The sequence below is a fragment of the Diabrotica virgifera genome, chromosome 3 (assembly GCF_917563875.1).
Source record: "Diabrotica virgifera virgifera chromosome 3, PGI_DIABVI_V3a".
In the NCBI taxonomy this organism is placed as follows: Eukaryota; Metazoa; Arthropoda; class Insecta; order Coleoptera; family Chrysomelidae; genus Diabrotica; species Diabrotica virgifera.
The window spans coordinates 65,251,494-65,266,501 of NC_065445.1; the positions used below are offsets into that span (position 1 = coordinate 65,251,494).

Below are 15,008 nucleotides of genomic sequence, written 5' to 3' on the forward strand. Positions count from 1 at the left end.
ATTTTACTTAAAAATAAATTGGATAATGCAATTTATCTTTTATTTTTACTACCATCAAAAAAAATTATCATGTATTTCTTTTAACACGTTTGTATATTTTTGTATAATAGGTACATTTTAACTCATTTAATACTTCCTGTATGGGTGTATCGTTTTGAAAACGTAGGGAAATCCTTGGAGATTCGTATTCGTAATCGGTAATTCGATATTCATAGTCAGAACATTATTTTTGGTAATCAGAAAAAGTCATTCACCCACTTTCAATGTCAAGAGTCAAGTGTGAAAAATAGATGATGTTTGCGTCTACTTCAGCCAGATCACTTCTTATGAAAATATTATGATTACAAATACCTTTTCAACGAAATATTATAATAAAACTTAATTGTTTCTGGCTGATATGAGTTTGCACTTTCAGTTTGCTTCTGTATTTATAAAATAAAATTTGAATTATGGTTTTGTTTGGAATAATTACTTGAGAATAATAATTATGATTGGGATCCAAAATAATACCTAATCTAATCATAATCACCGTAAAAACCTAATAACCGGTTTTTACTTTAAAAATAAAAAACCGGTTATAACCGACACAAAAAACAACCGGTAAAACCGGTTATTGCGAAGTAAAAAAACCGGTTTTCGGTTAAAACCGGTAGGTTTTTCCCATCCCTACTACGAAGCATTTGTTAATTAACACATCGAAATACACTTTGTATTCTATTTTTCATCTCATACATTGTTGTTGGAGGTATTTTATAAACTTTTATTATTAACGTAACCCAAAAAAAAAACAGTCCAGTTTATTATAATACTGGTGATTTGGGTGGCCACGCAACTGGTCCATTGAAAAATGAAAATATCTCGAAAACTAATAAATTTAGACATAAGGAACGTTATCTAAAAATTGAAGTACGGCAATAGTACTTTTCAATAGTGATATAAAATACAGGGTGTTCCATTTAAAATTACTGAGAAAATAATGTACTTGCGTTTTGACTCACCCTGTATTTGATATAAAGAAAATTAGCAATATCAATCATTCTTGAAAATTTTGATAATACGTAAAAAATATGGTATTAATAAACCATTGCTGTTTTGCTTATTTTTATTTATACAGGGAGTTGAATTTGTTACGATTTTCATATAAAATTGGTTATAACTTTGTAAATACCCTGTACAACATAACAAACCTTTATATTTTTGTGTTAAAGAAGTTAAAAGGATTACGAATTTAGAATAAAATGCAGGTTAAAAAAACATTTAAAAAAACAAAAGTTTGGTCTGCCACTATGTTATCGAACACCCTGTAACATTCTAGCTAATTTTGTAATGTGAAGCTCAAAGGCGGCTAAAATTTTTGTTATTAACTTTTATTGCTATCTATTACTATAGCGGATCTATTGAGTTTTACTCCACTAATCAATCACCCTGTATGTAGAAATAATTAATATAAACAAAACTAAAAGCAAAAATGTAAATTAATCGCAAAGATATAAATATGTAGCTCGAGAAGAAATCGAACATGTCAGGCAGTTTATACTTCAGTTGTCTTCTAAACGGGAGTTGAAACTCTGAAAGAATGAAATAAGGGTAGAGTAGAATAAGCCAGATATGATTTTTTAAAACTTCGTAAATTTCTGACTGAGTGCAAGTTGGATTTCAACTTAACATACAAGATACTAAAGTATTATGTTTGGCTTCTTCTCTTGTACGAAATGGAAGCATGAAAGTTAAAGGCCAGATCCATTAATAAACTTGAATATTTTGAAATATGGTGCCTGCCCTGAATGCTTAAAATATCATGTAAGTACAGGGTCAGAAATGAGGAAGTATTAAGAATAGCGGGCTTTCAGAACTTTTTAATTATGGAAAAAGAAAGAAATCTACATATTTAAAGCACATATTATGACGAAAACCATAAACTTTTCAGCTACTCGTACTCGAAGGAAAGATAGGCGGTAAGAGAGGTCTAGGATGCAAAAAGATGTCATGGCTGCGTACTATTCGCCAATGGACAGGAATCCACAGTTACGAAATGCTTCGCAATGCTGCTAAAAATAGAGTAGGTAATTAAATTTAATCCTGACTATTTAACATTTCACCTGACAAGACAATCTACGGTGGGCCTACGCAAAAATGCATATCACCTTAAGAAGAAAAGTTTGAGTATATTATTACTGTTATCATAACTGCACTTAGTACGAAAATTATCTATGAAAGTAAGTTACCTGAAATTTTAGGCAAATGTGGCTGCTTTTCCATCCATTCCATCAAAGACAGCACATCTTCTTTTTTCAGTTTATCGTCTCTTTTGTATAGTTCATCAACTGGAATTTCTTTCATTTTTGCAACTGCAATAGAACATGTAATTATTATAATTTTAAAATAGACGAAGTAAGTATTTTGACTTATTAAATAATTTTATTATTCAATTATTGCGCCAGTGTATGGTATATCTACATATTAATTAATTATTTCAATACAGTATATTTCCGGCTATTAAATCTTTAAATATCCTTTTTTCAAATTTTAGTAATTAACGAACAAACTATTCAAACAGTCAAGGACTAAAGATATCTTTTAAAGTTTAATTCAAATACTCGACCTGTGAAATAAATTAGAGAACTAATCAATCAAGAAAAATAACCAGATTCTAACATTCTTTGTGTATGTGTTTGAATTTTAGGCTTTCCTAGGTTTGACTAGGCAATCCTCAGGTCTGACTGACGGTCTTAGTCAAAGCCCGAAATAAATTATCATTTCAGTCTTTGACTAGTCAAACCTAGGAGAGACTACGTTGGTCAGGCAAAAGTCGAAGTTTAATTTTATGAAATCGGGGTTTGACTAGTCAAACCCCGATCAGCTATTAAAATGTAATTTGTTAGATTAGGTTTCTTCTTCTTCTTAAGGTGCCTATCCGTTCCGGATGTTGGCGACCAGCATGGCTATCCTAACTTTGCTTGCTGCTATTCTGAATAGTCCGGTTGTCGATGTATTAAACCACTTTCTCAGGTTTTGAAGCCAAGATATTCTTCTTCTCCCTGGTCCTCTCTTTCCAAATACCTTGCCTTGAAGAATGAGTTGCAACAAGCCATATCTCTGTTTATTCCTCATAACATGGCCAAGATATTCTAGTTTGCGCTCTTTGATTATGTTAATAATCTCGCATTCCTTGCCTATTCTACGTAGAACCTCAACATTAGTCACACGATCCACCCACGAAATTCTCAAAATGCGCCTGTAACACCACATCTCAAATGCCTCGAGTTTTCTCAAAGAAGCCTCGGAAAGTGTCCAGGCCTCTACTCCGTATAATAACGTAGAAAATACATAGCATCTGATGATAGAGATTTTGGTAGCAAGAGGTAAATCGTGGCTTCTGAAAAGAGACTTCATCATTATGAACGCTGATCTCGCTTTTCCTATGCGTTGTTTTATTTCACTTGAGTGGTCCCACTGGCTGTTTATGTTGGTACCAAGGTATGCGTAGCTGTCGACCCTGTCAATTAGTTGTTGGTTAACCAAAAGCTGTGTATTTAATATTTCGCGCTTACTGACTACCATATACTTTGTTTTTTTCGTATTGAGATCAAGTCCGTATTCTCTACTTATATCTGATATGCGCGACATTATTCTTTGCAAACCATCTAGACTGTCTGCAAAAACTACAGCGTCGTCGGCATATCTAATGTTGTTCAGACGCACTCCGTTGACTAATACGCCTTCCTGTAGTTCTCCCAGCGCTTGCTCGAAGATACATTCAGAGTATATATTAAACAGCACCGGGGACAGGATGCATCCTTGCCTCACTCCTCTATCTATGGAGACTGCCTCTGTTAATTGGTCTTCCACTTTAATATTGGCAGTTTGGTTGTAATACAAATTATATATGATTCTCAAGTCTCTATCATCTACTCCCGCTTCTTTCAAGATGTTTATGAGTTTATCATGTTTTACTCTATCAAACGCCTTTTTGTAGTCGATAAAACAAATATACACTTCACAGTCAACATCCCTGCATCTTTGCATAAGCACTTGGACAGCGAATAGAGCCTCTCGGGTGCCTAAGGCATCGCGGAATCCAAACTGCGTCCATGATATCTGTTGTTCGCATTTTTTATATATTCTGCCATGTATCACCTTCAGAAACGTTTTGAGTAAGTGGCTCATTAGGCTAATTGTTCTGTAGTCTTCACATGTTTTGGCATTTACTTTTTTGGGTAAAGTTACGAAGGTCGACTTTAACCAGCTTTGGGGTATTTTTCCAGTTACGTATATTTTGTTGAATACGGTTGTTATCCATTTTATTCCTTGTTCATCCATAAGTTTTAGGAATTCTACATAAAACTGGTCAGGCCCTACAGCTTTACCATCTTTAGTTGTTTTAATAGCTGACGTGACTTCTTCAATGGTAATCGGGGGTCCTGTTTGGCATTCAATGTCTTCAATGGTATTCTGCCTTTCATCTGCAAAAGTTACTTCCACATATTTCTTCCACGTGTCTAGTTTTTCTTCCACACTTAACAGTGGTTTGCCTTGGTTATCTGCCAAACACCCAACTCTTCTAGGTTTGTTTAAGCCTGCAGCTTCTTTAACTTTTTTGTGCATATTGAATGAATCGTGTTTATGTTGCAATTGCTGGATTTCCGCACACTGTTCTCTTAGTCGTGTATCCTTAGCTATTCTAATTGCTTTTTTGATATCTTTATCTATTCTTTTGTATAATGACATGTCCTGATCTTTGGACTTTCGCCTCTCTTCCATCATATCTAAAATCTCGTTTGTCATCCACGATTTCTTCTTTATTTTTGGTGGTTTGAGGAATTTCTCACGTATGTCTTGTGAAACTGTATGCAACTTTTCTATCTCCTGGTCCATTACATCCGATTGAATAACGGTATTCAAGTTGTTCTGTATATACCGTTTTACACTCTGTTCTGTGTTTTGGTCTTTTAATAGCCTTATGTCGAATTTTGGATTGACACTACGTCTAACCTTCTTTAGCCTGAGCTTAATTTTGCCAATCAGTGGGTTATGGTCTGACTTGATATCAGCTCCTGGGTATGTCTTGACTGATGTTATGCTGTTACGGAATCTTTTATTAATCATGATGTAATCTATTTGATTTCTCACTATGCGGCCTGGAGTGTCTTGAGGTGATTTCCATGTATATAATCTTCTGTAAGGGAGTTTGAAGTAAGTGTTAGTAATCACAAACTCTTCTTCTGCCACAAATTCACCCAGTCGGTCTCCTCGCTCATTTCTTTCTCCAAGTCCAAATTGCCCTATGAATTCTCCCGATTGTCCCCTACCAATCTTAGCATTTAGCTCACCCATAATCAAAGTTAAATCCTTTTTGGGGAGGCATTTTAAGGTGTTGGATAGTTCATTATAAAATGCTTCAATTATCTCGTCCGGTTTGTCAGCTGTAGGGGCATATACCTGGATAATGTTAGTTGTAATTGGGTAGGTATTAAGTTGAAGGAGGAGTATTCTTTCCGATATAGGTACAAAATTTTTAACATGTCTGGCAGTTTCTTGATTTAAGATTATACCTACCCCATTTTCGTGTCTTCCATTAGGGTTACCTGAATAATATATGTGATGATCATTAATTTTACATTGCCCAGAGTTCGTCCATCTCATTTCACTTATTCCCATTATGTCTACTGATAGTCTATCCATCTCCTTGATTGCATTATGAGTCTATGAGATTAGGTTTAATAAAACGTAATTTTTTATTTATAATGTTTATTATTTTTATATTGTCGTAATTAAAATAAGAAAATTAGTGTTTCTTCTCACATGTTGAGGCATTATCATTATGGCATATAGAGTTGCACAATACGTTTGACCTTTTACACTTACATGGTTTTGAAGAGCATTTCTTACTGCAGTGGTATTTTATAAATTCTCGTCCTCCAAATTTAGAATATTTTGTACTAATTTCTCGTAGAGACAGCTTAATGTCTGGAACATCTTTGAAATTAGGAAAATTCTCTTTGCATTCTCTTATTTGATTTCTTGAAAAAAGTGTATTGATTGTTCCGTATTTGGTATCAACTCTATATAAAACCGTCAATTATTGTTTTATCTTGTATGATACCCAAAATATTTAGAGCATCTCCTTGGCACGCGTTGTGCACAGACAGAAATGATTAAAATAAATAAAGGAAATGCGATTGAAGGTCTTCATGACCAGCCTATAATGCTACGAAACAATTAAGTGAAAAAAAATGTCCTTCAATTTCGATCGGAAAAACTGTAACAATACCTATCCCCAGCTTTGATAGAGCCAAAGGAGATACTTGAAATATTTTGGGTATCATACAAGATAAAACAATTGACGGTTTATATAGAGTTGGTACGAAATACGGAACAATAAACACACTTTTTTCAAGAAATCAAATAAGAGAATGCAAAGAGAAATTTCCTAATTTCGAAGATGTTCCAGACGTTAAGCTGTCTCTGTCTCTAAGAGAAATTACTACAAAATATTCTAATTTGGAGGACAAGGATCTATAAAATGCTACTGCAATAATAAATGCAATAAATGCTCTTCCAAATTATGTAAGCGTAAAAGATCTAACGTATTGTGCAACTCTAAATGCCATAATGCCTCAACATGCGAGAATAAACACTAACTTTTTTATTTTAATTACGATAATATAAAAATAAAAAACATTAAAATTAAAAAAGACGTTTTCTTAAACCTAATCCAACAAATTACGACATTTTAATACCTGATCGGGGTTTGACTAGTCAAACCCCGATTTCATAAAATTAAATTTCGACCTTTGCCTGACCAACTTAGTCTCTCCTAGGTTTGACTAGTCAAAGGCCGAAACTGTAATTTATTTCGGGCTTTGACTAAGACCGTCAGTCAGACCTGAGGACTGCCTAGTCAAACCTAGGAGTGCCTGAAATTCGGACTTTGACTATAACATAAATGTGCATCACATGAATCGCTTATTTATGAAAGGATATAAGTCACAATAATGAAGTTTTGAGAAAATAAAAAAAAGTGTTTATATTAGAAATAAATAAAACATTTGTGTTTTTTCCTGGAAAATTAATTATTTTGTTATACATTTGATAACAGTATTGTATGTATATTGATTTTTGTTAATTAATAGATATTTTATTTAATATTTTATTCGTCTGACTTATATCTTTTCACAAATGAATTTAAAAAATATTCCTAACCTATTATTTTTGGCTGTATTTGTCCAAATTACCAAAAAAAAAAACGTTTATTGACCAACTTTATTACCAGTTATTAACCAGTGAAATATTTTAAACTAAAAAAAAAAATGAAATACGCTGGGCGTTAATGGGTTCATATAAATTAGCCATTTAACATACGTTTATTTATTAAAATGTCACAAAGAAATAGCTTCAGAACATTATTAAATTAGACAAATCTGAAAAGTTTAGTAGTCCAGAAAGCCACTGCGCATCCGCTAGGAAAAATATTCTAATTCGGATTTTTTTCACAATCTTACTCAAAAAGGACTCCTTTTAACAAATTTGCATGTTGCCAGGACCAAAAGGTAGTCAAAAATTTTTTAAACGTTTTTTTTTGTTTTTTTCCTAAAATTATTTTTTTTGCATCGAAAAAAGTTTTTTTAGGTTTTTTGGATCATTCCAAACAGAAAAGGTCTTTAGTGACTTTTCTCTAAAAATGATAGTTTTTGACATATAAGCGATTAAAAATTGAAAAATTGCGAAATCGGCCATTTGTAACTCTCAAAAACTATGTGAAAAACTGAAAATTTAAATGTTGCCAAAGTAGATTGATACTCTTTAAACATCGATTGATGAAATCCCGGATAGTTTTTTGCAATACAATATTCAAAATCCTTTGTTTTTTAATTGCTAATCAAGCGTGCGCGACACTATTTTCCACCGACAGCATGGTGCAAATGAAAGGAATAAATTCGTTATTTCGTTAACCGGCGACTTTAAGGAAAAATCCCGAAACAGGTCGATTTTTATTTTTAAGTTATGATATTGTGGCATATATGGTATACTAATGACGTCATCCATCTGGGCGTGATGACGTAATCGAAGATTTTTTTAAATGAGAATAGGGGTCGTGTGCTAGCTCATTTGAAAGAGTCTTCAATTTTCTATTCAGTAATATAAACATTTATATAATTATTTTTTTTATCCTTCTACTTCTTTTTTGTCAAATAATTTAATTTAATAAAAATTTTTTGGACACCCTGTATAAATAATTATGTAATTGTTTACATTACTGAATACAGAATTGAAGAACCTTTCAGATGAGCTACCACACGACCCCTATTCTCATTTAAAAAAATCATCGATTACGTCATCACGCCCAGACGGATGACGTCACCAGTATACCATATATGCCACAATATTATAACTTAAAAATAAAATCGACCTGTTTCGGGTTTTTTCCATGAAGTTGCCGGTTTACGAAATAACGAATTTATTCCTTTCATTTGCACCATACTGTATACACATGCAACGGTGTCGCGCACGCGTGATTAGAAATTAAAAAACAAAGGAGTTTTGAATACTGTATTGCAAAAAACTTTTTGAGATTTTATCAATCGATGTTTAAAGAATATGTACCTACCTTGGCAACATTCAAATTTTAAGTTTTTCACATAGTTTTTGAAGGTTAAAAATGGCCGATTTCGCAATTTTTCAATTTTTAATCGCTTATATGTCAAAAACTATCAACTTAAGAGAAAAGTCACTAAAGACCTTATCTGTTTGGAATGATCCAAAAAACCTATAAAAACTTTGTTCCATGCAAAAAAAATAATTTTAGGAAAAAACAAAAAAAAAAACGTTTAAAAAATTTTTGACCACCTTTTGGTCCTGGCGACATGCAAATTTGTTAAAAGGAGTCCTGTTTGAGTAAGATTGTGCAAAAAATCCGAATTAGAATATTTTTCCTAGCGGATGCGCAGTGGCTTTCTGGACTATAGGGATATTTTTATAACATAATAAAATTAATAAAAATAAATCCACGTGATCATTTAATTTCAATTTTTACACAGTGGCTCATCCTGTACATTTTGTGGCAAAACATCAGGGCAAAAGTGATAACGGATATTTGACAATGCTTTTTTACAGTATCTGTATCGAAAAAAAAAAAAAAGATCTACAGAACCACAATATAATCAAAAGACAAGCTGAGTATAATATTTTGGTTGAAAAAATCAAAGAGCAAGATAATAGTGCAACTATAAAAATAGTAAAAGCGAAAATAAATAATTTACAATCAGCTTTTAATAAAGAACGAAAAATTTTTAAAGAGTCTTAACAGCGGGACCAGAAGTGATGACATATTATATGAACCATCTTTGTGGTAGATACTACGATTTGTTTATGTTCCTTAATGATACAAAAGATGTTCGTGGTGGTAGAAGTACTTTGGAAATTTAAGACTTTGACATGTACATCCAGTAGCCAAAAATCTGATCGTTGCGACGATCATTTAACTTTGGATGAGATACATAGGGCTGTAAACTTAATGTGGCATGCAGCAAGCTAATGCAATTGAGGGCAGGGGAGTCTCCCGAAGTATTACAAGTCAATTGTGGAGGCATTTTTGTGACTTTGGAAGTCCAGTCTAACGTTATCTAGAATGTGAGCGCGATACAACTGCAGCTCAAGACCGATTTTTAGTGTTAACCGCTAGAAGACAACTAAAAATTGTAGCACCTGAGTTGGTTAGCGACTTGTGAGGGCACACAAGGTATGCATACTATGCATAGGCTGTGATACTGTCTGAAATCATCTCCATGAAGCCAATCTCCACAATCGAAGACCATTAAGATGTCCACCTATCTCCAGAGGCAACCGCGTTGCAAGATTAGAGTGGTATCAAGAATATCAAAACTGAGATGCAAATTATTGGGCTAGAGTTTCATTCTCCGACGAATCTAGATTTGGATCTCATCCACATGCTCGTCGAGTAATAGTGTGGAAACGATCTGGACATGTAGAACTCTTAAAATATGTTCAGGACGCTTACACATACAGAGGTGGTACAGTAATGGTATGTAGTGGAATAATAGTCGGTAGCAGAACGGACCTCGTTTTTCCAAACCGCTTTTTTACAGATAAACAGCACCTTGACACCATTTTACACCCAACCTACCGTTCATACGTTTGCTGACACGGTTGGTAAAAACTTCCACCTCATGAATGATAATGCTCGTTCACACGTCTTACGCCCAGTGACAGATTGCCTGAGGGTTTGTTCACTACGGAGAGCAATGGATTGTATCCTTGCCTTGTATCTATTGTTGTCGTCCCCCTTCGTATTTACTCAGTGTTTGTTGTACGTTTGCCGACAGTATACCTGGTATTGGATACATAGGTACGATATTACATTGACCGGTGTAAATTGGCGCCTCGTAGTGAACACAACTTTAGAAGCAAAGGTATTGATGTGTTGCCTTGTCTAACACAATCCCCCGGCCTGAATCCTATCGCGCATATGGGACATGCTTCAACAAAGACTTAGTCCATATAAGGGTAACATAATATCTTACCTTATAATATGTTACCATAATATGTTAACTTATTTATAGTGTTTAGCAGTATTTACACAACAAAATTTGTTGAAATGTCAAAAATAACGAGAATGTCTTTCATAAATATCAAAAATATCGAGAAGTATAACTTATCACAAAATATGGCAAAATAAGTTCATATATAAATAAATAATATTCAAAATAAGTTATACTTCTCGATATTTTTGATATTTATGAAAGACATTCTCGTTATTTTTGACATTTCAACGAATTTTGTTGTGTAAATACTGCTAAACACTATAAATACGTTATTATTTAGTCAAAACATTAAATAAGAAACGACGTCTTTTTTAAAAATATCCATAGACTTTTCCGATATGTGAAGAAAAACGAGTAGGGTAGTAAAAATGTAATAGCATACTAATCTAGAATTATAAAGGAGAACGTACGACAATATAAACGATCTGACAGTTTTGTATTAAGAAGAATAATATAAAGATACTGAAAGATGCTTATACGCTATGAGCTTGTACGTAGAGGGGATATTGATAAAATCGCGAGCGCCAGTAGTGACAAGTCTGTAAACGTTTACCGGAAATTTGACACAAATGTCAAAGTGATTAATTTAAAATTTAAATTAAAAACATTAATTATAAAAAATATTAGTTCGCCAAAGCTGTGGTATATATTTTTACCTTAAATATACTTACGTTTTAAATACTGAATTTACGTTTTTTAATGTTCCGTAATATGTAATTATAAATTAATATTAGCGCCATCTACACGATATATGTGAAAGTAGCCGAAGTAAGAAATTAATATTTCATCAATAGAACGTCAAAATGATTAACAAAATCTTTAAAAAATCTATTACAATTTAATTACTTTTTAGCGTTGTAAATATTAAGCGATAACAATTAAATAATAAATTTAAAAATTACCGGTGAAAGTTGAATAGTAATCCACTAGGATCGACACCAGCGAAGCTCAGAGCGTATACGCTGTGAGCTCGTACGTAGAGGGGATATTTACAGATTCGCGAGCGCCAGTACTGGCAAGTCTGTAAACGTTTACCGGAAATTCGACATAAATGTCAAAGTGATTAATTTAAAATTAAAATTAAAAACATTAATTATAAAAAATGTTAGTTGGTCAAAGCTGTGGTATATATTTTTACCTTAAATATACTTACGTTTTAAATACTGAATTTAAGTTTTTTTAATGTTCCGTAATATGTAATTATAATTTAATCTAAAAATCTTAGCGCCATCTACACGATAATTGTGAAAGTATCCGAAGTTAGAAATTCATATTTTATCAATAGAACGTCAAAATGCTTAGCAAAATCTTAAAAAATCGATTACAATTTAATTACTTTTTTGCGTTGTAAATGTTAAGCGATAACAATTAAATAATAAATTTAAAAATTACCGGAGAAAGTTGAATTAGTAATCCGCTAGGAGCGCCACCAGCGAAGCTCAGAGCGTATACACATACATAAACTAAAAACCAAAACTAAAATCAAATACTCGCAATTCTTATTCAGATAGACTTGTCTTACACAAATAAAAATATTAATCGTACCACCTACCACGAGAATAAATAAAAAATATGTCCAATCTAATAGGGCTTTTCATTCACAGTCATTTGTTTCGAGCAACTGTCATATGTCATATAATCCGTGTATATTAATATTATACACAGATTATACAACATATGACGGAAGCTCAAAACAAATGACAATCGACGAAAAGCCATATAGATAACACACTTCAAGCATCAGAAATAAGCAACAGCTAAATCATTAAAAAAGTTTCACTGCACATTTCATGACTGTTTAGAAATAAGTGATTATTTCATTCATAGAAATTTTGACCAATAGAAACCTACAAAAATCAAAATTTCAGCGATAGTAATTTTTGATAATTACCTGTCATCAAGTAGGGCGGAAATCATTAATCACAATTAATGTTTTACAACTTGTCAAAGTGAACACCATGTATAGGATTGGCATATATTCAGACGAAGATAGCACTAAATAAATCACAAGAAACTTTTTTTTGAACAGTTTTCATCGTGAAATAATCTTACCGAATTACACTCGGCCTCTGAAAATTACCGACTTGTATTGCTCTTGTGACAATTTGACACTGTCAAACTGTCAAAGGGTCACTCGGGATAAAAATCTGTAATTTTAGAGCTCTTGTGTAATTATAAGTGATAATAATTTTTGATAATTTCTCGTCGTCAAGTAGCGCAGCAGATGTCCATCGTTATTACGCAAAATTAAATAAAAATTCAGTGACATTAATTACAATTAATGTTCACAGCTTGTCAAAGTGAACACCACAGCAAATATTCAGACGAGAATATCAATAAAATATTAGCTCAAGTAATTTAAAAATACATATTTTTAATATGATATATTTTAGACATAGATATTAGACGATTTAACATAATTTCCCTCACCTTCTAGTCGGGAGATTAAAACTGTCAAATTGTCACTAGGGATACAAATCGGTAATTTTATAGCTCTTGTGTAATTACTCAATTATACTTATAAAAATCAACTTTGTACCTCATTCATAGGAGATTTTGACCAATAGAAAGCTACATAAATAAAAATTACAGCAATAATTTTTGATAATATCACTCCCCTTCGGGTCATGAAATTAAAACTGTTGAAGTGTCACTCGGGAAACAAGTCGATAATTTCAGAGCTCTCGTGCAATTACTACTGATTATTTCATTCATAGGAGATTCTGACCAATATAAATAAAAATTAAACTGATTATTTTTTAATGATTTTAACTTCCAATCGTATAGTAAGATATTTGATCACGTGTTTAATTCTGTCCAATCAGATTAAAATTATACTGAGAATTATCTACTGTAGAAAATTACCGATAGAATTTTTTTAAGTAGATTGTTTCTGTTTAATGGCAACCAGATTCCTAGTTTTGACTGTCACATTTACGAAAATATCCATAATATACGCATTAAAAAATAATCTTACGAATATCACACGACAGTAAGAATAAATAAGAAAATAATGCTTCATTTTTACTCAAATTTGTTGTCATTGGGCCATTGCCACTCGAGCCCTGCGGGCTCTCGTGTCTATTGCCAGACAATAAATTTTAGAAAAACTGTCGCATTATTTTCAATTTATACTCACTCTCTTGTGATAATATACCCGATAATTTTTGATAATTTCCCGTCGTCAAGTATATTACGTCAGATGCCCTTGACATTAATGAGAATTAATGTTTTAAAAATTATAAAAGTGATGACTTTCAACCGTCAAATATTTATAACAACTGTGTGCTTAATTGTACTAATTTGTACTTGCATAAATAAACTAAAATAAAATTATTTTGGTTTTGAACAGTTTTATTCATGAAATAATCGCAATAAATTGCACTCGATCTCTAAAATCAATATAGAATTTTAGAGCTCTCGTGCAATTACTACTGATAATTTTTATACACAACAAAAAATCGAAATAAGAATACTTATTTCATCGTGGTAGTTAGGTACTGTAAATAAAAAAGTACCACTTACCTTTTGATTATAAATAAAAGTATTCCAAGTAAGAACACCGACTGCCTTCGCTGAAATCTCGCGATCAAATAGAGAATCTGCAAATATATTTAAAACCAAAGCTCTTATTCAAATAATCATCCATTATTTAACCATACATTAGAAATGATTTTACCAGTAACTTCTAATTGCGAGTATTATGGGTAGAATAATTACGAAATAACAAATAAATAAATTATATGTTTGCTTTCGAATGTAACTGATAATACAAAGAGAATTACAATGCTTTCGTTTTAGTTTATCAACTTTTAATTAATATGATACAAAATGACATCTTTGCGCACAATAGTATTTAAATACGTCAATTTTAAATTTTTTTCGTACTTAAAATGTCAATGCTGATGATGAAATATGTTTCTCCATCTTAATAATAATTGCACTTTGAATAAATCACGCTTAGACCTGGATCCCGCGTACCAAAAAAAGTTGATTAATAGCAAGCTGAAAATTTGTTAATAGCTTAACAGTGTCTAGCCGGAAAAACTTTGATATATAGGAACACTGGAACAGGGGAAATTTTAATTGTGGAACAATATTTTAATTGTGGAACGTGTCATCCTGTCATGTTTATGATTGTGAAAACTAGTAGGTTGTTTTAAGTTTATTCAATAGAAAACTTTATAAAATATATGAAAAAATGTTTGTCCGAAAAATATGTTGGGCATTTTAATAAGTCCGACAGTGTCCGACACGTAGAACATGTAAAATGACAGGAATTATATTGGTGGTAAATAGCAGTCCGACTTTTGCATGAGGGTTTAATGAAAAGGTAACAAATCAAATGAAAGTTCTGTCTGACAAAATACATGGGACGTTTTCGTGGTGCAACGTTCGAAAATTGTATTGTGTTCCACAATTAAAAGTTCCCCTGTTCCAGTGTCT

At 32.3% G+C, this 15,008-nt stretch overlaps 1 protein-coding gene across 1 annotated transcript in view; it reads right to left on the minus strand.

Moving 5' to 3' along the window:
- The window catches only part of LOC114334456 (alpha-tocopherol transfer protein-like), a 48,492-nt gene extending 34,243 nt beyond the window's left edge, over nucleotides 1-14,249 (minus strand). The window contains exons 1-2 of the mRNA XM_028284496.2: nucleotides 14,088-14,249; nucleotides 2,226-2,348 (exon numbers count right to left, since the gene is read on the minus strand). Of these exons, the coding sequence (XP_028140297.1) occupies nucleotides 2,226-2,340 (115 nt within the window). The 5' untranslated portion in view covers nucleotides 2,341-2,348; nucleotides 14,088-14,249. The remainder of the gene's footprint in view (nucleotides 1-2,225; nucleotides 2,349-14,087) is intronic.
- Nucleotides 14,250-15,008: the final 759 nt, after the last annotated feature.